General features: G+C 39.4%; 1 protein-coding gene across 4 annotated transcripts in view; it reads right to left on the bottom strand.

The window, feature by feature from the left end:
- Positions 1-26,363, bottom strand: part of PPP2R2C (protein phosphatase 2 regulatory subunit Bgamma) — a 194,018-nt gene that overhangs the window by 2,938 nt on the left and 164,717 nt on the right. For all 4 annotated transcript variants that reach the window (XM_066317228.1, XM_066317229.1, XM_066317231.1 and 1 more), the window contains 2 exons: positions 14,816-14,985; positions 10,094-10,185 (listed from right to left, as the gene is read on the bottom strand). In XM_066317228.1, the coding sequence (XP_066173325.1) occupies positions 10,094-10,185; positions 14,816-14,985 (262 nt within the window). The remainder of the gene's footprint in view (positions 1-10,093; positions 10,186-14,815; positions 14,986-26,363) is intronic.

The following is a 26,363-nucleotide window of genomic DNA, read 5'->3' as shown; positions in this document are numbered from 1 at the left end:
CAGACGAGTCTGACCTTAGAGTTGGCTGTCTTCTGGTTTCAGATGGGAAAGGGTAAGGAACAAAAAGGGGTTTCCCAGTACTCCCTAGAATGAAGCGTTTTCTTCTACCTCTCCCTTCCCTTCCCACATTATTCAATGAATATCTCAAATAATGTCTGCTCCCTGACATCATGAGAATCACATCACAAGATAATAAAAGCAACATGCTTTAGTAAGTTATTTTTCATTACCCTCCAGATTTTTATGCGTGCTTAAGGATCATACATTTCAGGCTTTTTCCCTTTCTCTGGAACTTTACCTTTAATGACAGCTGAGTTTTACCATGATTCCAGAAATAGTCTAAAAAATTCCCACATATTTCAAATCTTGTGATACAACAACAGTAAGGTTTAGTACACATTGATATATTTTAAAGAGTATTTTGAAGAAGGGTGTTTTGAAAGGTTCTGAAAAATCACACTGAATTTGCATATGTAAATTCTTTCCAGATGAAACTCTTTTCCTTGCTGAAGCCACAGATCTTGGAAGTCCAGATATCATTAAAATTCATACCTACTATGCTTCTTAGAAATAAACATACTGGTGTCAGGATTCTGGCATCTTTTATATGAAGTTTGAATAAAACATCAAGTCAGGATATATTTCTGGGTCTGGGAGGAAGGGACACAAAATATACCTTGATCTGTATAAAAATTACCTCATTAATCAGCTAGCAGTTTGAAATAATAGATTGCCAGTTGCTTCATTCCCCTAGTCCCTAGGGGAGGATATTTTGTCACTAACTTTAATGAATTCAGGATTTCATCCATGGCCCTCAGGTTATTGGATTAGCATAATCATGGGTTTCAGAGCCTTGTTTGAAAGCTCATCCCCTGTGAACTTTTTCCATATGTGAAACCAGGGCCATTCTCTACTCTCCTATCTTAGCAGCAAACAGGGTGGTTTTGCTCTGAATTTCCATTCTGTAAGAGGGTATCCACTCCAAATGGTCACGTCTCCACAGAAAAACCTGTACAGTTTTAAGACACAGGCGATCAGTAACTATTTGCCTTTCTAATAGAGCCCAAAAGAACATATTTGATGTGTGTGGCATTAATAAACAAACCTCCATCTCAAATGACAGCTGCTTTTACACTTTGCTGTTGTAGGGGGGGAATCTGTGCTGACAGCAGACTGGCCAGGGAAACATGGAGCATATGGGAGAATATGGGAGAATATGGGAGAACTCACAGGCACGAGCCATACTCTCCACCACACAAACACTCTCCAGCTGATTAGATTAGATGCTCCTGGATTTAGGAGTGCCTTACAGTGTGTGCACAGCCTCCAGCCAGAGCTGCCTTGATCTCATTTGGGGCCATTAGGAGCGACTGTAATACAAACGAATGATACACTGGAAAAGCACAAATGTGAGCTGTGCCCCTCATTGCTGTGACTGCAGCTGGGGGCAGCACAGGCGCCAGAGCTGCTGCAGGGTAACTGGAGTGGGTGCATGGGTTTGTACACTGGGAATCAGCCAGCTCCACCCTGCTTCCATGTCTGCTGACTGCATACTGCAGTCTGATGGCAGCTGATCCCACACCAGCTCTGTGCAGCTCCTCAAGTGCCAAAGGGAGCTGCTGCAAACCAGCCAACACAGCACAGAGTGCATTCTGCCCTCGGCAAGAGCTCACCTACAGCCTTCATCTCATGAGGTAAGAGAGGCTGCTTCCTGGAGGTCTGCAGGGAGCTCGCTGCTGCGGGGATGCACAGGGAGGGGCACTTGTCCACACCCAGCCCCATCCAGCCGTGGCAGGGAGCTTCTTGCTGCTCCCCAGCAGCAGGATCCACCCCTGGGCGCCTGCAGAGAGATTTCTCCTTCCTTCTGCACCCGCAAAAGGCTTGGTGCAATCCTGCCTAGCAAGGCACAAGTTAACAACCTCACAAGCTAAAAAACAGGAGTCAGTGTGACAGCTTGATAAAACGTATCCCAGAAGCTGCAGAAAGCCTATTGATCAAGATTAGTGCCCATTTCAGAAATTGAATCAACAGCAGTAAATCAAATGTTTCATTCCTTCCAAATCACCATGTCTTGTCATTACAGCTCCTGCTGTAATGGTTATTTGCAACATGAAAAAGTCGAGGTTATTTCATATCTCAGCACTAACACACACAATTTGTGGTGCAAACAGTCCATCTGTATATTTTCCCCCAGGCAAAATTTTGAAACAGGTTCATAAAGCTGGGGCACCCCTTTGCCACGGGCTGCAGAGCTGTGGCTCCCAGGGGAAAGAGGAGCATCCCCCCGACGGCAGTGGGAACTGTCAGAGAAGCAGCTTTCATGCTGGCAGAGTACCAGTGCAGCAAATGCAGAGAGAGGTGTTTGTTAAGGGTCTTATTTTAGAAGGTTTTGCTTGCAGTAGAACTGCCTTTACAGTCCATTTGCTTTTTAATTTCTTGAACTCTCACATATTTTTAGAAGTCTACTTTCTTCAGTCGGATTTACTGCAGTTATTTTTTTAACATATGTAGATGACTACTTTTCATGCTGGCCCTATTTTTCTGCAGTTTAATGGCTCAGTAAAAAACAGCATTATGTAAATGAGAAACTGTCCATTCTTGTTCAAGGTCACAAACACAGATGGATTATAACCTTACCTGCTGCTTAAAGTAATAAAAGAGAGTGAAAACTAGATGTAAGCCTGCAATTTTTTCCTGTTCAGGAAAATACAGTGTACAACAATGGAGTCAATGTGGTAAAGAAATATATTCTTTTTAAATAGTAGAATATAAATTGTAGCTCAATGTAGGAAGAGTCTGTTCTGTAGGAAGAGTCTATTCCCAGACACTGCTCTGCACAGCAGTATTATGGCAAGGGCTTGTACAACATCCTTGCAGGAGAGGCTGTTTCAAGAAACCAAAGTACCTCATTCAAAACAGCCCACACTACTTCATAGGTGTGTAAGGCAGCAGCCCAGAAAAAGCTCTGTCTAACCATCTCTAATTTTCTTTAAAAGGCAGGTTTACACGTTGTGCTACACAAGGTCAGAGGTACCAACCATCATCTCTGCCTTGCAGAGGTATTTAGGACGCAGAACACGCTCCAGTGCACCCTGAGGAGCAGTGTACTGATAGCTCAGGCTGGAGCAAAGCAGCCTGACTGCACCAGCTCAAAACACACACCTACAGCAGCATGATTACAAAAACAAAAAAAAAACAAAACAAAAACAAAAACAAACAAACAAACAAAAAACCCAAAAAAACCCCAAACAAACAAACAAAAAAAACCCCAAAGGAAACAACACCACACCCCATCTCCTCCCAAACAACCCCCCCCCAAACCAAACAAACAAAAAAGCAGGGAAAAACCCCAGTGGCTGCAGCATGACTACCAGTACCTACATTTCACCCTCTGCAGCCCAGCCAGTGCTCTGGAAGGAGAGACAACACCCCACACCTGCAGGGCCCTGAAAGCATTCACACAACCCCACGTTAACCCTCCTGTGCTGTCCCAGACAGGGAATGTTTTCCTCTCTGCATGAGGCTGCTCTGCAGAGCACCAGGAGTATTCTCTGCTCCCTCTGTTTTATCTGCTCCAAGCAAGGTCCTGGCTATTCTTCAGGTATGTGTGTTTGGAGTGACAACACAAAATGCTACAGATTCGTCCTGCCTGCACTGACACTGGGCATACTTGCTTATCAATGATGCCATCTGAAGTATCTCACTGCCAAACTTCAGTCTTCACGTGGGGTCACTGAGGCCCAGTCTTTACCCCTCCTTCTTTTTTTTTTTTTTTTTACCAAGAATAACAAATATATTTTTACAGAAGTTAAAAGGGGAAAGGGAAAACACCAGTGCAGAGCAATCCTTACTTTTATTGACTTTTCACTCCCTCCCTAGTCGCCATTCTGTTCTTTTTTTCTTCACCTCTGATTCTGATTCTGCCTGTACCACATTTTCCAGATAGGTTTCCCTTTCTCCTTCTCTTCATTCTCCCCTCTTCTTTCATTTCCATCTATCCTGCTCTACAACTTAAAAAAACCCAAAAACACCTTATCTGCTTCTCTCTTCCTTTCCCCACCCCTTTCAAATCTTTGTTTTACTTCTGTAAGTCTCATTGCTCACCCTTCCCTGGTTATCTCCCCCTACCCTCCAGTCTTGAAGACAACTTGTTTGGCTCCCCAGGTGTTTTGTCTTGCATCCCTGCCTTCTTTGGGCTGAAAGCTGAGGAAACAGCAAACCCCCAAGAACCAAAGCTCATTTGGGCAGGAGAGCTAAACAGCAGAACATTAACTGTACACCTCCCATTCAGTTCAGGTTTCTTCTACCTGCACCACATTGATCTGGTAGCCAGCAATAATTCAGATAGGGTTGTTTTTTTCTTAAAGTAAATTTTCAATCTGTAAAATTGTCTGAAATAAAGGATTTGAGGAAAAAGAAAAGTTCTTTCTCTTTGCACTGTAACAGTAATACTCAAAAGGAGCAGATGTTTACCTATATGTAATGATTTTATTAAATACACCAGCATTATATCACTGATGTTTAATTTTGGGCCACAGTTTTAGGGTCTAGAGAAGCAACCTCTCAACTACTGATGGCTTCAACATCTTCAATTATCTTAATATTTTTAAGCATCTGAGTCTTGATATTTTGGTTTTGGTAGTGACTTTCTTAAATTAAATGCTTCAGTATGAGATTTTCCCCACTAAAAAGTTCTGCTTCTTTTGGATGGTCAATAAATTCTCTACTTCACCAACTTCAAAGGTATCTGAATAGGATTTTCACCATTTCACTAACCTGCAATGAGATATTCCACAATATTTTTCAGGCAATGAGATTTCATCAAACTTGTCAGTCACTAAGAACCGGCATATCTCAGTATTTCTCAGATTTGTTATTCCCATACTTCCAGCCAACCTCTTAAATGTTATCCATATTGCAGCCATCCTTGCACATAACAGCCTTCAACAAAATCACTCCATTCAGCTGCATTGCTGGATGTCAGGGATTGCCCTGAAGATTTGGGGTATCAACTGGATTTAAGGCTTGCTTAAAAACCAAACCATTACTTGCTCCACATTGCTTTGTGGGTTTTTTCTTGTTTAGGATTTTTTGTTTGTTTTGGGGTTTTTGCAGGGTTTTTTTAACTCTTTGATAATTTTTGGGCTAACTCTGACCCAAATTAGTCTTCCCAGATGCAGAGTAGTTTTTATTCACCAGTAGACTTCTACTGTCTGGAGAAATTCAGCTTATTTCATGGTTCCCCTCTTTCACTGTTGCTCACGAGACCATGGAAGCCATGGGATGGTGTGACAGGACTGAGAGTGGGGCTGGGCAGTGCTTCAAGGACCTGCACACACCCTGCTTAAGAGTGGTAGAAAAACTAAACCAGCCCAGCAGCCCTGCCCCTCAGTGCAGATGTGGCAGCAGAACATCATTCCCTGGGGCAAGAGGCAGGACTTGGATTTTGCAGGTGTGAGAGGAGGAGACTCAGAGGGCAGCTTCCACCAGAGCCTACCCCCACACTTGCAAATCTCAGCAAAGATGTCCCTCAGGCACCCAGCATGAAAAGGGACCTTTTCTTTGACCTGAAACTGTCTCCCAATTATATTTTGAGCCCCTAAATTTTCAGTATTTCATTGCCATGTGTACCAGTGCAGAAGAGAACATCTGCAGCCTCCTAGGATTAACGTGTAAGGTCCACCAGATCTGGTTTCGTGACAAGCTGACCCAACGAAAGAAAGGATTGATTCCAGAAAACCTCCTAAACAACATTTTCCATAGGAATAAAAAGTGAGATTTATTACAGCAAAAGGAAAGGAGGAAGCATTGTTGCAAGCAATGAGGAACTCCTGAAACACTGGGAAATGTTCCTGTATGCTGTGCTGTGTAAATGCACTGTGCTGTATGGGCTGCATGCACTGGCTGCCCATCACAAAGAAGGAATTTATTTAAACCTGGGGAGGAGGATGCTAGAAAAACCTGAGATGTGGGATTCAGAGTTGTGGCACCCTGTTACAGCTGGCTGGCATAAGACTGAGAATAAGAGCAAGGGATCCCCAAGTACTTCCAGGCTAATATTTGACATGCCAAGCTTTGAGAACAAAATGATGTCTTCTAGAATGCCAGCATGGAGTGTGCTGCCAGACAGGAATAGACTCCTAACATCTCATCCAATGGGATCTGCCAACTCCTCCCGATTAGAGTGAAGGCTGAAGGATATTCAGGGGGATGAATGACAGATCACTGGGAAAGGGCTGACTGAACAGTTGTATGTGACTTCACTCATCTGCTTGCAGCATATCACTTATCATGATGGTATTTAGAAGTCTCCCTGGCAGGGGTCCCATACACCCATTCATTTGAAATCTTAAAAAAAAAATAAAAATAGTTAACTAAGGTATTCACTTGCCATTATGTAGAATTAGGTTTTGTTTGGGTTTTTTTCTGGCTTCTTTACCTCACAAAAAGCTACAAAAGTGCTTATTTTTCAAGATAAAACTGAAAGCTGTTGACAGTGGGAAGAAAACAGTGTCCTCCAGGTCATTATGAAAAGACTTGACTTTGGATGTGAACGGAAGAGCTAAATTAAATTGCTGTACAACTAGAACTCACCTATTCTATATAGTCATGTAATGATGTATATACAATAAAGATAGCATGATTTTTGTGTAATACACTCAACTACAGATAATGCATGCTCATCTGGATGAATTAGTGTGAGACCCCTGCTTGGCTCCCTCCCCTGACCACTGTTGCCAAAGCACATAGTGATTAATGTGCCCTTCAGCAAATGAGATCGGCTCTGTCTGATTGTATTAGTTCCTGTTCATTGGAGTAACTGAGCATCAATCACGTTCTAATCAGAGCTCACGTATGTTGATTATTTTTGTGAACAGCCTCACCATCAGGTTCTATCATAGCATAGATTAACTTCTTAGTAAAGACAAAACTTAATAAAAAGAATTTTCACCTAAATAATAAACATACTTCCATTTTTAACTGATCAACCCTGTCACTACAAATTGTTGTTATAGCCTTGAAGTCTGTGAAAGATAAAAACAATATGTTTAGAACTGCAGTTATTACTGTTATGCAGATGGATTAATAATCTAAGTACTGCAGCATCTCTTTGGAGTATAATTGTCACTATGCAATTTTTACCTTTAAAAAAGGAATAGTCCTTTTTTAAAAAACTGCATACAGAAAAACTCAAATTAGGTGACCTTACTGTTCAAATGAACTGTTTTTTAAGAGGTACTGGTACCTAAATTTTATTTAAATTACATCCCTCCAAAAAAAAAAATTCTGGTAATGTATAGCAATGCTTGTCATATTCATAAAGCAAGGTGTTCAGAGGAGTGAATCAAAAGATAAGCATCAGTTCTCATACATTTGACTCCCAAAAAGAAATAACTAAATTAAAGAGAGCCCTCTTCTTTTGTCAAGTATTTCCAGCTCCTCTACTCGAGAGTTTCTTACAATCAAGAGCAGCACATTGTGTTTAGTGACGGGTTTAGTAATTGTGCATGACTAATAACGCCTCAGTGTCTGGGCAGTACAATAAATGAAGCCCTCACAATCTAATGTTCCCACTTAATAATTACTCCCTGCATTGATCTTTCTGATCTGTCAAGTAGGAATGAAAATATTACACTCACTTTAAACCCTGATATTGAACAAGAATTCCATTACTACCAGGCAACTATCCAGAGAGTGGTCTTGCCACATTAATGAGGACAGCAGCACTTCATCTGGCCAGAGGAGAGAGACTCTAGGCCTGGGAGTAAGTGGCTGCCCATCATGTAAAATACACTAGGAATTCCCATCCAGGATAAGCAAAACAGTTTGAAAATACCAGAAAAGTCCTGGATACTTTTTAAAGTTTCCCCATATCTACATGATTCGAATGCACTATTCTTCTGTGCCAGACTTTGGGAGGAATCAGCACTATCTGTTTTCCAATAAATGCTTTGAATTTTGTATTTCTGGGAGGGCCAAACTCAAGACATAAGCACACTGAGAAAACCCTCTGCTAAAACAACCGTTCATGCATTGGTTTGGGAGTTTCAGAGAAAGCCCCCAAACCTGGACCTTCCACCAAACTTTCTGTCAGTCATTCCCAAGCTTTGGCCGTACCAAAGCCACAACAGCTGGTGCCCAAGTTGCAATGACAGCAATCTGGGAAGTATTTTGCCCAGTGTGGTCCATCTATGTAATTTTAGCTGGCCAGCAGTTGGTATCACAGGGGATACTCAATGCTGAGTTAATTCTTGTCAAAAAACACATCACTCTGGCATGCAGGCAACAGAGATAATGGAATATATAAGTATTTTCATTTGCATAATGAATGATATGAGGTAAAAGTTTCATTTTTTAGCAGAGCCAGAATCTTTCCACTGGGCAGGTAGAGGAACTGAGCAAAGAAAAGGTGCCCCTTACCCAGTGTACAGCATAATACTTGATCTGCATTTGTAGAACACAGGACTAGAAAAGACTTTGTTCTGCACTTGTAATTTCAGTTCAGACTCATAATTTGTTCAGACTCGTCATTTTAACCAATGTTGCATATAACTTCTTTCACAAATTTCCTGAGCACCACCATCAGAACAGCTGGGTTTCCTGTATCTCCACCACTCAGGATGGGAAGACAGCTTGTCGCTCTTTGGACAGGTATGAACCATCTCTAATTTCCAGGTTATAACTACCTCTTGATTCTCAACACCCGTTTGCTGTTGTGTCACTATCACTTACATTTATTTTAGCTAGATTCTCTTCTTCCCTATGTATATCTCCTTAGTATACTTACTACAGGCAATTAAAATCTTGGCTTCTCTTTCGCTAAGCTGATGAAAACCAAAGTCCTGGCCTCTCTTCTTTAGAGCAGCTGTCCATCTGCTTGATTAGCTCATCCACCTTGGAGATGAGGGACAGGAAATGTGCAAATGCAGTTCAAAGGTCTTTTGAATAAGTGCCAAATATAATGTCACCACTACTCCCTTCTCTGCTGGACAGCCCAGTCTTGCCCATTCAAGGATCATATTTGTCTTTCACAGATGTCTCAGACTGCCTGTTTCACAGTCCTTGCCCACTCCAGGGTGGGTAGACCTGCTTCAATACAATGAGACAGACTGTTTTCCCAAATGAGAGGCTGAGCTTAAGGAGAGGTTCTAGGCTCAGCGCCAAACTTCTGTCTCTTGGCTCCTAACTCTGCTGAACCAGGAGTCACTTCATGTCACTCATTATAGGTGACTGTGCTCTCTTTCACATGCATTTGGTAGACTGCTAATCCCTTCCAAAGTCACCTAGCATATGAATGTCCCTGGGAGTTGTTTCCAACTGATAAGATGAAGGTTTGTGCTCTTTTATTAACTAAAATCTTCACCTTGCATTATACTCTTGGATTTTATCCATTTTTATTAACCCAGTCCTCTTGGCTGCTCAGCTATTCCTGTGCCACATTCCTACTCCACAAAGTACTGCCACCATTTGCCAGCATTAGGGTGTTAGCCCGCTCCATCCTTGCTCACACTCTGCCTTGTGCCAGTATTTCTCATTAAAATGTTCAACAAGATATTATGTCTAAGATAAAAGCAAGAACTTCTCCATCAGTGCATAGGGAAAGGGACTGCTCTGATGGAGGGAGGTATCAGAAGTGTCATTTGGCAGCAGTTTGCAGAGAATCAGTGGGTGCCTGTGATGGTCTTTCCTCACATCCATTTCCAGTAAGTGAACTGAATTTCTGAGACAGCTCATGTGCAAATACAGGATCAGGTAAGTTTCCTTCATGTGTTGGTGGAATTGTGTCAGTTGGCATCTTTTTTTTTTTTAGCTTTTGCAGCCTATTTATGATTTGGGTGAAAATGGACATAATTTGAAGGGTTTTTCCCCTGAGGCACAAGCTGAGGTTATTAAGGCATACATCATGTCTACAGCAGTCAGGACACAACTGCACAACCATCCAAACATCTTCTAACAACCCAGTCACTGGCATGTGATTCCATACATCGATGTGGAAAATAACCATGTGTAACTACTTTCAGTTGGCTCCCCATCATATGGGAGGTCTTCTGCTACATGAGGACAGTGATGAACATAAGGATGCCTTGATTACCTGTCTGATCCATTCCATGCACATTCAAACTTGTCAAAGATGCAGTCGTTTTCATAGAGGGAACATAACTTGCTTCTAAGGTAATCATGGACCTGTTTTAAAGAAAATAACTGTCATTCTTGAAATCAAAGAAAATATAAGACTCCACAACCAGCCCTTCATTTTCTTCATTATCTCCCACATTCACTTTCAAAATATGCTGCATAGATTGGTAACTCTGCAGAAGATACCATGTTTAAACACCAAAGAAGTTAACTGTACTTTTCCACAGCCCAATTAACCAGGTGGTACAGATTACTGTTGCAGGAAGGCACAAAACAGGCTTCCCTCAGCAGGCGGCAGACCAGCCCTCTTCAACATATTTGTTTCCTGCTTGGGTGATTTTCTCAGTGCTAGCCTAATTCCCAGAGACATTTCACCAGCTGATACTCTAGATGGGCCAATTAATGTGCAAGAAATCTAATTTAAAGAGTAAAAAAAAAAGCCATATTCCAAGATAAGTGGACTCTCACTTATGGCAGAAAGAACTTGGCTCTATTAAAAGAACCTTTACGGTATTACATTTATTTTTGTAAGGCATTTTAGAAGCCAAATACAGCACAAAGTTGTAGTTGCACAGGCTGCAAATAAGAACACTAATTTAGCCCAAGGATTTCTCCTATTTGGCTGAGAATTAAAAACAACATTCCAAATTCTCACTTACTAACTAGAAAAGTGGGACTACTCAGCAGAAGACCTCAGTCCTCTAGGCCACTCATCTCTGCTGAACAAGGATTATCATAAAGAGATCTCATGCAAACTGTTTCAGTCTTTTGTTTAATTTGATTACTTCTTCTTCTGGATGATTTGGTTTATTCCACACGGAAATAATAAGGTAAATAATCCCTGCCTAGATAAATTCACTAATGCACTTCCACTCCTGATATTTTCTTCTAGCTACTGTACAAACTGTAAAATGATGTGTAGGTGACCTCCTGGAGAAACACCAATCCAATGGCCCAGGGGTGTCATTTAGCTCTGCCATCCAAAGGTTACAGGTTCTTGCAACTTCAGTAAAATTGCTCCTGCTCATGGGTGCTCAGCATCCTCCTCTGCCCTGATGGCACAAACATTTCTTCTAGTAAAACAACTTCTAACAAGACCAGATGAGAGACAACGACCTTCCACTTGGATTTTCTTTAAACTGTCCCATTTTTGATAGTCAGATTGCACAGTATCCAAAAAATACTTGTAATGTAAGATTATTAATTATTATAAATTTTCGTTATGGATCAATTTTCATTAATAAATAAACATGGAACTGTTCATTACAGATAATGTTTTATGCAGCAATTAATTGGTAAATGGCAGATAGAACATTCAACAATTAAATGCATTTACCATCACAATAAGCAATAGGTCAGGACACTTTTACTATTGATGCAGTTTTCTACACCCTCTGTAATTAAATCCGTTCCCTCTCTCTTTTCTTAAAACCTTTTTATGTTAGCAGTGTAATTTGTTACAGAACTGGAATTCTTTCCTTCGTCATGTTTGTGAGCTCCCAACACTTGGAAGAATTAGAAAGGTTGGGTAAGGCTGAAGGAAGTAGATCACATTTGCCTCCCTAAATGTCATTTCTAGGTCTTTCTCTTGTTACCATTTCCAGCAGCCATCTGTCATGACCACTGTCATGTACACACTCTTTGCAAAGTGCATCCAAGTCCACAGCTTGGACCTGTGCCTTTCTATCAGCTTTGTCAAAAAGGATTTTGCAATTCCCCTCTCAGATGTCTTACCTGTCAAGACAAGTCAAGACTCTCAGACTCACCCTACTGCCTTGGACAACCACCTTGTTCTTTATGTGGACCTTTTGATTACCACATTTGAGCACATTCAGACTCTCAGAGAGACTGTGAAAAACTAACTGGAAGAAACACTTTCACTGTTTGCATATTCATATGCCTCCACCAAACAAGGGTAATATCAGATTTGCTTTGTCTGTTACATCTTGTTCTTACCATATATCAGTAGTACTTGAAAGCATACCAAATTCATTCCTCACTAATTACCAAGGGCCTTTTTTTCACTGCAGTGTTTTAGGTCTGACCCTCATGGAATTATCTAGCAATTTTGTGCTCCAGACTAACACAGCAACACAGCTATGCAGAGACATGTTTTATTGGGACTGAATAGACACAGCCAGGAATTGCACTGGCAAGTGACACATGGGTCCAAATCCCTATGCTACAGACCCTGCCTAAAGTGGATCAAGCTATTACCAGCTATGAGTGTGCTCACCTTGCTGCCCCTAAGGCCTCTGCTGGGGTAATTCACCTGGCAGCATCAGAACAGTAGCCTGTTAGGCTGCCTTGCAACATTTGAGCACTGGCCATTCCACTGCACTGCTCTTTTAATGCTGTCCAGTGACCATACTCTGCCCTTTTTTCTTTTGTGTGAAACAAACAGGAGAAAATGGTGTTGAAACAACATGAGCAGATAAGGTGTTCAGCAGGGCTGCAACAGCTGCTCTGTGCAATAGCATTCTTTGAGCCACATCACTGACATGAAAAAGAACCTGTGTGAGGAATTCATTTTTGTTCATCAGGTTTTTAATATTAAAATTGTAAGCTGATAATGAAGCAGTACAGTTATAGACTCTGCTCTTTATTACAACTCAGTGTGAAATCGCCTGTTGTGACCCTCACTATTGCAGCTAGGCAAATATATAAGTGCCTACCATGCAATGGATGAAATGAGAAATTCAATCTTTTAATGAATTTTAATCTTTTAACTATGTATTATCATCATAATTATGTGGATACATAACTGAAAATGTTAGGTTTATTTGTTGCCTTCCAATGATCTACCCCCAAAAATATTTTGAGAAATTGCCAAGTTTATATATGAGATTCAAGTTTCTAAGAGAGAGATATCTCTGAGACAAATTATTTAAGGGAGCAATTTAAACCACTTTTTCTTAGGACAGAATTCTCTACTCTCTGCAGCTTAAAAACATGAAAGGTTCTCAGAGCAGTTGGATCACATGAATGTGGTATTGGCTTCCCAAGACTCCTAGTTCTAGATTCTTCTTTAGTCTACTGCAGTGCCCAGCAACACATCTGTATATTCTTTACAAGGCACTGGATAAATACTTGAAAATGAAAGGCAATCCAAAGATTTAAGAACACTGCTATATTTTGCTATATTTTTAAAATATTATATAAGGAGTTTTGCTGTTGTGGGTCTTGGGGTTTTTTTCCTATAAACTTCTGACTGCAATTATCAGTACGCATTTTTCCCCATCTCAGCATGAAGAAATATGACTTTTTAATCTGCCCTACTGTTGGGTGTCCTGATTTAAAAGTGGCCAGCTTGTTTTACAGCTGCCTACATGAAGAAATAAAAGCAGGTGTCAAAATCAAGACAAACAAGTTGGCTTAACCAGCTATTCCTCCTCAGGGACAAGGCTGCCTACTAAATTAGCACAGGTATAAAGTAATATATTACCTAAGTTCCCAAAATCCGAGGTTCTATTTTGTTACATAAAACAGAGTCTTGCCCTTACCCTCCCACTCCATTTTCACAGCATATCAACATTTCTAACGCCTGCAGCATTTAAAGCACTGCCATTTTAAGAGCAAACCCAATTCTGTAGTCCTAAAGGTAAACAGGCTCAGACTTTCTAATATTAGCACATTGAGCAGTGAACACTATCCACCAGAATGTAATGGATGCATTGAAAAAAGCTAGGGCCCACTCTGTCTACTAAATGCTAGCTAAAAAATACTGGAAATTTTTTGTTTGTTTTGACAAGAAATGCTACCAAATTCTCATCATGCTTTTTAAAACCAATCTTAATTATAGTTATGATGAACTACTGTACCCCACCTGCCATTATTTAGACACAGAAAAGAAGGGACAGATCCAGCAATGTCACAGGATTGTCTCTCAGTAAGCAGCACAAGTCAGATGAATGGCATTTTTCCTACTTTACATACACTTTTTAATGTAAATTAACAGGTTTTTTTCTTACTGCATTTTCATAACAAGCAGTTCCTGTGTCACAGACATATTTTCCTTCTTCAAGCCAGAGTCAAAAAATGTAAGCTCAGCCCTTTATTGCCAAGCATAACAGATGTCAGAGTACAAACTTAGTGCTGGCTGGAGCCACTGGCATTTTGTCTGGATAATATCTCAATGAATTCAGGCAACCAGATGTGTCTGGCATTTGTGAGCTGCTGTGTCAGTGGTGATGCCAGGGTTTAACATGGAGCACTTCGGGAACTAGGCACAAGGGAGAAACACACAGATCAAGTTGTAAAAAGTAGTTCTGAAATGCCAAAAGTGTAAACTCTCAGCAGTCCCACCAGGACCAGAGTGCTAAGCCTCACACAAAATCTTTTTCTCAGTTCCTTTTAAATGTTAGTAGTAAAATACATCATTTGAAAGAAGATGCCAAAGTGAAGAGATGATTTCTCTTGTTAGAATAATCATTTCTTTCAAGATCTCAATCCACAGGGAGTGCTACCTTGACTCCGAGGCTTCATACTTCCTTACTAATGCTGCAATTGCCCTTTTCCTGGTATAAGGATGCCACTGTGAGGATTTTAACCACCTTGATTAATTCTCTTAGCTTGCTGCTTCCCAGATAAGGTTATGAGAAGTTTACAGAAACATCCAGTTTTTGAACACTGAGATCCTTTTATAATGTTTGCATTTTAAGACATAGGAGATTCCTACCTGGTACGTTTCTACAGGCTTTGTTTCCATGTTCAGATCCCAAACCTTGACAGTGAGGTAATCTCTTGTAAGCATGTATCTACCACTGTGACTGAATTTGACATCTGACACTGAAGAGATAATTTCTGAAAAAAATGATCTGTTACTGGGGTCTTCTGGTTCTTCATAAACTGTTCAAAGAAAAAGAAACAAGAGACAGAAATCAGGACTATATTAAAAAAATGCTCGAACAATCTTAAGTGTGCATTTCTTGTAAAACATGTAGTTAAATCTACCAAGGAACATGATATAGAATTAATTGTATATCCAGCACTTAATTAATTCTTTTAACTTTATATAAAGATACAAACCATAAGCCTTAAATATTACAATAACTATTGTTATAGCTATGGACTCAGAGCATGACTTTGGGAAATTGTGCAAATACACTGGTTAGTTGATGACAGATACCTATAGCAAGGTTTCATCCTTTCTGGGGTCTGCATATCCAAAATCCAGGTGTCCCTGTCACAAGAGAGGTGTGTACATGTGGTGTCACAACAGTGCTGGCCTCCCTGGGAGAGGTGGTTACTCAAAGCCTGCCCTGATTGCCAGAACCAGCTGGCCTGGCTGCAGGCTACTCATTGGTCATATCTGAAGGAATCCAAGAATCAGGATGAGAATTTAAAAAACCTACTGTAAATTGAAATTACCTCTTCCTGAGAGGTGAGCATAAAACAGACAGAGGTTTACCATGTGGATGCAATAACTACGTAGCTGGTGTGCAACTGCTGACAGTTCTGGAAAGCACTGAACCCCCTGAATGTGATGGTCAGCAGTTCTGTGTGATCTGACAAGGCAGCAGGTCATGAAATATTGCTAACGCGATGTTCATACGTGAAAATCCAGCTCTTGTAGCTGTGAGATTGGTCATCCCTGTTCAACTGTACATAACAATGATACTGGATGACTCTACCCCTACCTTAGGGGTGCCTAGAGCAGTTCTGTTGCCTTTCTGCAGATACCTGTGGCCCTGTGATCCAACTGACCTCTATGGTGAACTTCAGCAGAAAGGCTTTCAGGGTCTTTTAACTCTCACAAAATTGTAGGCTTTGAGGACCTATTCTTAGAATATTCTTTGAAAATTGGCAAATTAGTGAATTTCATTTTCAAGTTTCAAAATCAGGTGCAGAAAAGACATGTTAGGAGACACGAAAGCATGCTGAAAGTAGAAAAACTTTTTACTGTCAGTCAAAATGAATTTTTATGTATAGTCCACTGGAACATTTCTCTCTCAATTATTTTATCCACGACTATGATTCAGACTGTTGGAAGCAACAAGGTTAGTTTCCATTAGGTGAAATAATGTTCTGCTGAAAGTTAAGGGTGAGTACGTGGGTGAAGTACGTGGGGTAATGCAAAAAATTATGGGCAATTTTCTTTGGGGGTGGGCAGTGGAATGCAGCCAGGCGTGCACATGAGAATAAGGTCTATATTTAAACATGCACCACACATCTGAATGGCAATGAACTACTTCAAAAAGAGCAAAAAACTTTTCAGATAGACTGTAAATGAACAACTTTAAATAGCTCTTCAAAATTTTGCCTAGACATTCTGCAAAGCAGGTATTTTGTAATTATCCTGTCAGATTTTCAAGAGAAGTCTGATGAGCACAAAGCAATTATCATTTCTCATACCTTTTCCCTTTAATCTGTCCAAACTATAGACTCGGCTGGCAGGAATTTCATCCTCCTAATTATGATGTGAAGCTGCATTTAAAACCAGGAAAGAAAAAACCAAAACCAACTCTAGCTGATCTACACCTTCATTTATAGCTTAGATACATTTTCTTGGTTCTGTGTGGCTCACCCAACTCGCAGCGATTAGGAATGATATCTGTACCTGAATATTCTGCATTTTTTTAATTAAGGAGATTAAACCATTTCATTCTTTATCTGCCCCATTTACTGCTTTTCTATGCTTACTGTATTAAGTATTAGAAAGATTTAGATTAATTAAATGTGGAACTAACAGAGGTATGAAAGTCTCATATCACTACAGAAAGATAGCAGTAGAAATTTCAGTTGCAGCAATTCTTTGGAGATAGTTCCTCTAGTCAGCATAACCAACACAGGAAAATTATTACAGGGAATTAAGAAGCAGCTCCCAGTGAAACGAAGAGAAAGCTTAGCAACTCACCAGCATCTGCCTGAGCAAACAGCACAGGGCATTAGTCTCAGGAAATGAAGGTGAGAGAGAGTGCTCTTGGGACTTGGCTATTCCTGGTTTAGCATCAACATACGGTTATGCACATACTGTAAAAAAGCACAATCTTCCTTCGGTTTGCCTAATACAGGTGGAGTAATTGGAGATTGAACAGCAGTGAAGGGATAGCCTTGGGACTTGGACTTCAGTTCAGGCAAGCAATTCAAATTCAGCCCAAGCTGATAGGAAAAAAACATGGGTCTAGCCCATGGTTTCCAAAGCACATTTTCTGTTTAGTACTATTAAGACTTATCTTTTGGAGGCTGCTCTTGCTCCCAGGAGCAATCAGTACCTGAAATACGAGATTTCAAATCTAGCTTACTTCTCTATGTCTAAATCTTGTTAGATCTGAACTTTACTGATGTTTGATTACAGGTTCTGTAATATATATTCTTTAATTAATTTAATCATTAATTTCTTAATAACAAACACCTGCTATATAAAAGGGTATTTAACTTTTCATAAATCAAGAACTATTGTTCTTGCTAATGGCCACAGTGCTAATTACAAGATAGAAACAAAGTTACCTGTCTAGCTACCTAATGAACACAGGAATCACAAATGAAGTGATGTGTTGAGTTCTCATGTGACACTTGCTCAGACCTAAATGGGACTATGATGACAGGATTCTGGCACAGAGAAATATCATGGGATTACAGAGGAAAGCAGAGCATATCTCTGAGCCTGCCAGGAAGACACTGTTCCTGCCCCTTATGCCACCAGCAGATACATGGGTAAACTGGGAAGTCTGCTTAGGGAAATAAAAATGCTGAATTTCTTTCTGCACAGCTTCCTGCTCACAAGTTCAAACCCACAGCAGCTCCTCATAGAAGTCCAGACTTTGTAGGGAAGGATAGGTTTGTTAAAAGATATTTTCCAGAGCACTGTTTTCCTGAATCGTGAAGAAAATCTGTAGCAAGAAAAGATGCTGTTTTTTTCTTAAAAGAAAGTGCCATCTGCTGAAAAACAAACTCTTACCCTTGTAAAAAATATTCTTGTTTCCTTGTGAATTTCTCTATCTAATCCAGAATGGAGACTTTACTTTTCCAGAGGACAGGAAAGGAATATCTAATGTGTGCATTTATCATGCAGAAATATATGCAGATATCTAAAGTTAAAAAAAATAAACCAGCCAGGAACAGCAAGAGTGGGTGGAAAGGTCCATGTCACAGCTTCCCTCCTAGACACTGGCCAAAAAAAAGCAGATGCCTTGGGCAGTAGCCAAAGGAAGTGTGAAGCACTAACTAACACCTTGTGACTGTCATCTGCATTCTGCGGGTCACAGGTGCTGTCACCTCAACTTACCATTAATATGGGCCTGATTCCACACACCTGAAACTGCTATTTATTGGAAAAGACACATCTAATAAAGAAAAAAAAAATCAACCCAAAGTCATTTTCATGTTCAATTCTAAGCAAGTAGCTGGGCAGAGCTTTAATCATTGCAGGGTGTAAATTCCAGCATATGTGAACTTTAAAAAATATTAAAAATAATGCTAAAATTGTCTTATATGGTGGGTGCAGTGTCACAATCTGATATAGTATACCAAATCCTGTATTCCTCCTGAAATCATCACAGGATGGAATACTTGAAGAAGAACAGGAATCTGCTCCATAGATTTGGTAAGAAATTCCATCAGTCATAGGAAAAAATTATAAACAGCTTTAAAGACTCATTCTCTCTAGCAGAAAAAAGCACTGTTTTCTTTCTACTTAGAAACAAATAATAACTTATTAAAGCATTTTTAAGAGGATACTGTTTATAGTTTGTATCTTGCCCTGAAAACAACTGATTTTATAGCATTTTTTGCTACTTAGATTTAAATAATTGGAAATCCTGCACCATGAAATAAATCTCTTCCTCCCTCCAAAGACAGCTAATGGATATAGAAAATCATCCAGGTCCTGTTCAAGGGTCACAGCTACAAAAGGATGAAAATAGCTTTAGCAACAGTGGAAACAGAGGCAGTGCTGTTACTGAGAGGGAGATGACCATGGAGACCAGGGCTAAGAAAGTTGGTGGAACATGTTAGGGGTTTTTTTGTTTTTTTTTTTTGTTTTTGTTTTTTGTTTTTTGTTTTTTTTTTTTTTTTCATTTTTGTTATATAAGCAAGTAAAAATTCTGCAGCAAGCGTGAATTAGGAACTTATTAAAGATAAACCTCTGGGTTACACTGGTACACAAACAACAGGTGAATTTCAACTGGACCTGGAAATACCAGAGGTGGATCAGGTAATTCCTCACTGGGCTTTAATTTCATAAATACTGAAAATGGGTTCAGTCCCAGGCCAAATAATTTATCATTCAAACTAAGTCCCTCTGTAATTCCAGATCCCAGATGAAAATGGCTGCAATACCTGATTAGAACATATTGGGAAACAGTACTTTGAAATGTATGGGATTTAACTGGTCTTGAAAGACTATCCACAGGAACAAAAGGAGCAAGAACCAATATGCTTTCATAATAGATAATAAATAAAATATTTTAACCAAAATAACAAATTATTTAACTATACTCTAATTTAGATGGCAAATTAGCACTATTGCCAGGTCAGCTGTGATTAGCTCTATCACATATATTTCATTATTTAGCAAAAAAACCTAAACTAAATTTCATTTGAACTTCTATGGAAATACTAATATTGTTTTGGTTTTTTAAAGTACATGACACTTGTTACTATGTTCAACACAGAAAGCACTTTTTTTTTTTTTTTTTTTTTTTTTTTTTTGCTGCTGTTTAATTCAAGAAATGCTACATCCTGAGCTAAGCATAATTCTGGGCTTATCTCTAATGTGGTAGAGATCTCATGAAGAGATAAAAACGGGCAATAAAAATGACCAGAAGTACCAAATTACTTCCATGCAAGGAATGGCTAAATAGACTGAGGTCTCTCAACCTAGGAAAGTCTGAGGGAGTCGTGATTAGGAGTGGCATGGAAAGGATGAATAGGGAATGGCAGTTCACTTTGTACGCTGTCTCTTCCAATCCACAAGTAGGGGTCACCACTTGAAAATAGGACATGGTAAGCAGAGAGAAGATGGTCCTTCATACTATACCTAATTTAGCTACTAAAGACTTTACTGAAAGATATTGTGAATGGTAAAAAATACACACAGGTTCAAAACTAACTGCACAACTTCAAGGAAAGGAAAAACCCCACACATCTATTTCAATATTATTGAACGTGGTAAGTTCACTTCCACCAAGGTCCCTGAACCTCAAGTTTCCAGCTGCAAATTGCAGAGGGTAAAGATTATACACCTGGTGTGTTTTTACATTTTTTGTTGATATAGCTACTGCCTATATCAGAGCCAGAACACTGGGCTACAAGGACTTCTGGTCTGCCCAGGTATGGTCATTGCTATGCACTGTTTAAAGTCTATTTTAGGATTCAATACAAAAGAGTCCCTGAGCTCATTCTAAGTGAATTAAGCCCAACTGCACACTCCCATTGAAATTCATGCTCTCTTTATACCTTTTAGCTTCATTATTAATGATAATAATTTGATTTGCCATTATTATTTACTCTATCTTTCACTATCTCTGAATGTTTTATTGTTTTGTATTAAGCCAATCCACTCATACATTTATCTCCCTTGGAAATTCTCTTTCAATAAGAGAATATTCTGCTAATGTGACAATCTTGCCTTCTTGGTCTACACTGATTGATATGGTTATACATGAGAGGGAGTTTTTGTATCTGCTTTCATAAGCAATCTAAAATACAATTATTTTGTGAGACACATTTGTTTAACATTTTACACTACCATAGCCTGTAGCTGCTTATCCTGCTTTAAACTAAAAAGAGGTATATTTTTATATTTCAATTTTCTACTTGCTTTTATATAATTCAGAGGGCACCTCTTTGTGCCCTGGTCACTTACACATCACATTTTCCTTCTTTTACTCAAGGCAAATTTCTGACCCTACCTCCACACCACGAGGCTGAAATTTCACCTACCATACAGCATTCCTTTATTCAATGACCCAGTATTAAAACTAGTCTTCTCATCAATACCTCTAGAGAGCATGGCTTTTAAAAGTGGAGCCTCAAATCAATATTTAAGGATCTGTTTTACCCTCTGCACTGAGTTGCTGCAGCTTGTCACAAACCACAAGGGAGGGTGCATTAGTGCTGAAAGGCAAAGCCAGATCAATAGCTAAAGATCAGTGGGTGGGAGCTTCACTACAGAGTTGCTTAGATTAATATAACTTTGCCAGTGAGTTTGTTAATAAAGAGAAATGGTGCTAAAGAGAGAAAAGGAATTTAAAACACACAAAGCCAATCTAGAAGATCAAACCTCTTTAAAGCTCGGTCTCACAGAGACTTATGTGCATGTTTAATGCCACGTGTTGTAAGCAATCCCAAGGAGTTAATGGGACATAAAACTACTACTGCTCTACAGCCAAACCGGTGTGTCTTTCTGATCTTGATATATAAGATTAGTGATAAGTGGTTTTTTTTCTCCTCCAGTGAAATAAGATCTTGAAAGCTGGTTTCATGAGACATTAAAAAGCAGTATTTGTTGCTATTTAAAAAAATTAAGCAAATAAGACAGGAATTTTAATAGACTGAATAATTAAATCAATCTTACAGCAATTATTTGCTTTATCTCTATGTGGTTGGGGAAGAAGGGTTAATGAAACACCTCTTCAATCATAAATCATTTACCATTGCTTCAGGCTTTTCTCTTTCCTCCTAGTATTTGACAGCTAGAAGTATAAAAATCGGCTTTTTTCTTCCTCAGATTTAATTTTAACATATCTTGCACAACTGGAGGAAACACTATATAGACATAATTGTATTTCTGTAGAAACATCTTTGAATTTTCATTAGCCATGTTTTAAATGTCTTTATTATACATTCACCCAAACTGAGCAGAGTGGAAGCTTTGGAGCCCATGCTAAAGGCAATCTGTCACCAAATTTCGGTGGGATTCCTGCACAAGGAAGGATCTATTCCAGGATCTAGTTTAGCATGCATGAAATTGTCGTAACAGACCTTTAGTGACAGTCATAATTACAAAACTGTAAGGACACGAGCACATTTCTTCATTGGGGATATAAAATCATCAATGCCTATTTGCCTTTGTAGTGTATGCTTAAAAATAAATCCAGAATTAGGATAAGGAGAACAAGCCTTCATCAAGCACGGGGTTGAATCATTTCAGAAGCTCAGATAAGTTTCACTCCTGTCACATGAAACCTTGCAGATTTTGCCTGAAGTGGACATGACTTTGACAGGACCCTCTCTGTGCCTAAAGGGAGAGTGATGACTGTCTCTGTCTCACAGATGATAACCTGACATAAGACCAAATGCAGAAATAAAAAGCGTATTTTAGATGTAATGCTCACACAGAAGAAAAACAAGTTGTCTCTTTTTCAGTCAGACAATAAGCATCATTCATTTGGAAAGGTCAATATTAATTAGCAAATCCAGCAGGGATAGTCTGTCACAGGCTTTTTTGTGCATCTGGTTGTTCTCTGTTGCAAAAGAAAAATAATCCATATTCAGTCAGAGGTCTGAAAGGTGTCTTGTCTCTAAAATTCCAACCTGCTTTAAACAATTCGTAAATATAATTAATTTAAATTTTAAAATTCAACATGTTTAAGTAGATTATCCTTGATTTGAGTCTTGGCTGCATCCACGATTCTGAATTCTTTAAAATCAAAGGCAATCTCAAAAAAGCCCAGCAGATAACCCAATTGAGTTACACGCCTGACTGACAGGACAGTGGCATTTATCCTTGGAGAAAGGCTGGCATTTCTTTCAGGCCTGGATTTCAAATAAAAATGTGGAACAGGACTCTCAATGGAAAAACCACTCCCCTCATCTTTGGGTGGCATCTCTAAGTCACAAACCAAACCTGGAATTCACTCTGCACTTCTCCAAAATCCAATTTATACTTTTAAGATCCCAGCTCTTCAACCCATGGGGTTGGGATGCACCAGCTGAGATGCTTTGCTCCACTCAGGGAGAGTCCAGGGAAGGCTGTTGGGATTGCCTGACACCTACAAATGCTTCCTTGGTCAAGGGAGGAGAGCTCTACACAGCTCCTGCTACAGACCCAGAGGACACGAGCTTGAGAAGTCAGTCTGGAGGGCAGAAAGCACCAACTCATGGTGACAGAGGCTGATGCTATATAACCCCAAATTTTGCACTTCTAAGATCACTGCGGCACACGGAGCAATAAACTTGAAACTGCAGCTCCTCTTTCCTTGAAGTATTTTGCTGTAAACTTTGCACACGGGTAATGAATAATTAGAAATAGAGTTTTAATCTACAAATACATATTAAGAAATGAATACTAAAAAACCCTTAAAGCAACATACAGAATTTAAATAAATTACTACAGCTTCTGAAGTATGCAATGACTTTAAGATGTTAAGGCTATTACATGAAATATCAACAGGAGTTATGGCTTGAATTTCCATATTGCATAACTATACAATTTATATTTACCATTTCATAATGAATTTAATAATTCTGACGAACTACTGAAAAAGCACTTTTTTCTGACTTCACATGCTCAAGCTCAGTTTTCTTTAGCTGACTGCTTTATTGTATAATTTGTTGAAACAGCCATATGTACCCTAGATGTACCCTATCTAGCCTACAAGCTGTTTGAAAGAATGATATTAACTCCATGCACATTGACAAGGATCTCTGAACATAATATTAGCAATAAAAAAACCCCAACCAAATTAGCAACTACTTGTTAATTGAACAAATGCTGCTGTAAGTATATTTTTAGTCAGGATGATCTTACTGCAATGGTATCCCTCTGCTTGTCTTTCTTGTCACTCTTGCATAAAAATTTATGGAATTTGAGGTGGGGTTTATTCTTTTATTTCTTCAATGTTCCCAGCTGACTGCTCTAACAATGATACTTTTGCTACTGACACAGATTTCCACATACTGCCTTTTTTCTATACTGCACTGCCATGCATGTTGCTTGATGACATCTCAAAGGCAATCTTCGGGTGCTTTGACAAGTACACTATTTAAGTGAAAGGTTGCATATTATTTAAATTAATTCTCTATTTGTTGCTGCTCAAGTCTGACTTTAATAAATGTTTTTAATCTTTCCCTATAACACCATGGACTGCAAAAACACCTTCCTCAGTCCCACTCCTACAGTATTCTAAACAGGCAGGGACATTGATCTCTTTGGCACCTCCTCTCCAGAATATTTTTGATGGCCTCCTCTCCCACTACTTGCAAAGTCTGATAATAACATGGAGCAGCATTATGTACGAGCTCTGTGGTTACAGAGTGGTGTTTCCCTGATACACATTTGCAATGGCTACATAAGATTTTTCTTGTGATCCTCACTCAGCACTGCACAACCCGTTACAGGGCTGTTATAAGAAGCAGTTTCAGATAGTTTATTAGAGACACAACACATTTCATCACAGCTTATCAGTATCTCAATGACCATTTAAAATTCAGCTACTGACCTGATGTTCTTTCAATGCCTTATTAATAGATTTGGTGGTTTGAGATAATTTTTCTAAGGGACAGATATCCCCATTACAACTCATCACACAAATTGGCAGCTTGCTATTAAATCTCAGCATAGGCATCAAGGATGAGTACATATGGAAGTAGTCTCATCTTGCCCATGTCAAAGTCATGAGGATTTATAAGGGAAACCTTGTAATGCTGCTGTCACTAATGCTGAAAAGAGAGATTCTGCCACTAAGCTTAAAAAAACCTGAAATCTTCAAGACATCATAATTTATTAACATCCTGTGTTGGTTGACTTACACTACAGATATTAATATGTAATCTATTTTTACAGTATGACACAGTAATTATTCATGGCACTCTCTAAACCTGTACAAATGTACCCCCAAGGGCTGCATTGGACTTTATGAGAGCTACAGAGATTTGAATAAATAAGGGGAAACAGAGTAAATACAGAAGTTCACAATATATGCTCATTATCCAGGTATTTTGTACATAAAAATATGTAAATCCATTACAGTCTTAGAACAGCATCTGAAATACAGCATGCAGTGATACTAGACTCTGCTGAAAAAGCAGGGATGCATGGCACAGCATCAGGGTTTACAGTGACTCCAGTTGTGGTGTTTTGCTTGAAAAGTGAAGTCAATTATGGGGAAAGACTGAAAGACAAGGGAAGCCAGGAGAGCAGGGTACTGATCATGCATATGCAGCAGTTGTAAATTTAGCAACTGTAAAGAGGAATCAGATGTGCAGTCAAGGTACCAGAGAGACAATCATGCAAATAACTTCATTTTGCAGACCGGTTTTGATATATCCTTTTAGGCTGCTATGGGCTGTATACAATTCACATTGCTTGTCTTTGAGAGCTATGTTGAAACTACTCCAATCAGCAGTACATGGGCCTACTCCTTTCAACACTTTGGAAATCCTACCATTGCTGTATCACTTTTGTACTGTACACACTCAGATTCTCAATGAGCTTGACTTGACTTCAGTGCAGCAATGCTACATTAAATGACTATTTTCTAACTCAAAGATCTGGAAAATGGGGTTTAATCAATGACCATTAGACCTTGTGCTCCGTTCTGGCATAAAATGTCTTCTTTCATCCAGCATTGCTGTATTGTGGCTTTAATAAGTTCTGATTGGCATTTGGCATTGAGTTACAGGGGCATGGAGGCCTTATTAGCAGGAAAAAAATGGAAGTATTACAGAACAAAACAATTAAGTGGGACAGGATAGCATTGTGTCAGACTGTGTCATGCTTACATTTCACTTCATGGTATTGAATTCTGCCTACAAGTACAAAGAGATACAGCTAATAAAGGCAAAACACTTCTCTGCTTGGGAAGTTGTCCTCAAAGTTTATTTTTTATAATTGGACACCGCATCCTAAGAGGTTCTGAGCATGAGCATTTCTCCTTGCAGTCAAAAGGCCTAGTCATAGGCTTTTTACTAAATTCCCTTCCGTTTTAAATATAGCATATGTATGAAATCTGTGCAAAACTTATGTCTCACTTAAATTTTCACATGCCTTTTCCGCCCCTCTTGCCTCTACAAATAAGATCTATTTCAAACGGGTTCAAGTAGGCACTGAACGGCACCAAACCTCTTATGTGCTCTGGTACTAAAACAATTTCTCCTAAATTTCCTTCCAATGTTTCAGCATCGCAAAAGAAACTGATGACCCAATTCTGTGAGATGGAGGTGTCCTGGAAGAGCCCTTGTCCTGAAGGTGACTAAAGCAGAGCCACCACAGTTCATTCATGATATTCTCAGCTTCTCAGCAAGCACCCACATGATGCCTTTGTCTGGGCGTTGTCAGTCTC

This window comes from Sylvia atricapilla, chromosome 4 (assembly GCF_009819655.1).
Source record: "Sylvia atricapilla isolate bSylAtr1 chromosome 4, bSylAtr1.pri, whole genome shotgun sequence".
In the NCBI taxonomy this organism is placed as follows: Eukaryota; Metazoa; Chordata; class Aves; order Passeriformes; family Sylviidae; genus Sylvia; species Sylvia atricapilla.
The sequence above is the reverse complement of the archived record's forward strand: the minus strand, read 5'-3'. Positions and strand labels throughout refer to the sequence as shown.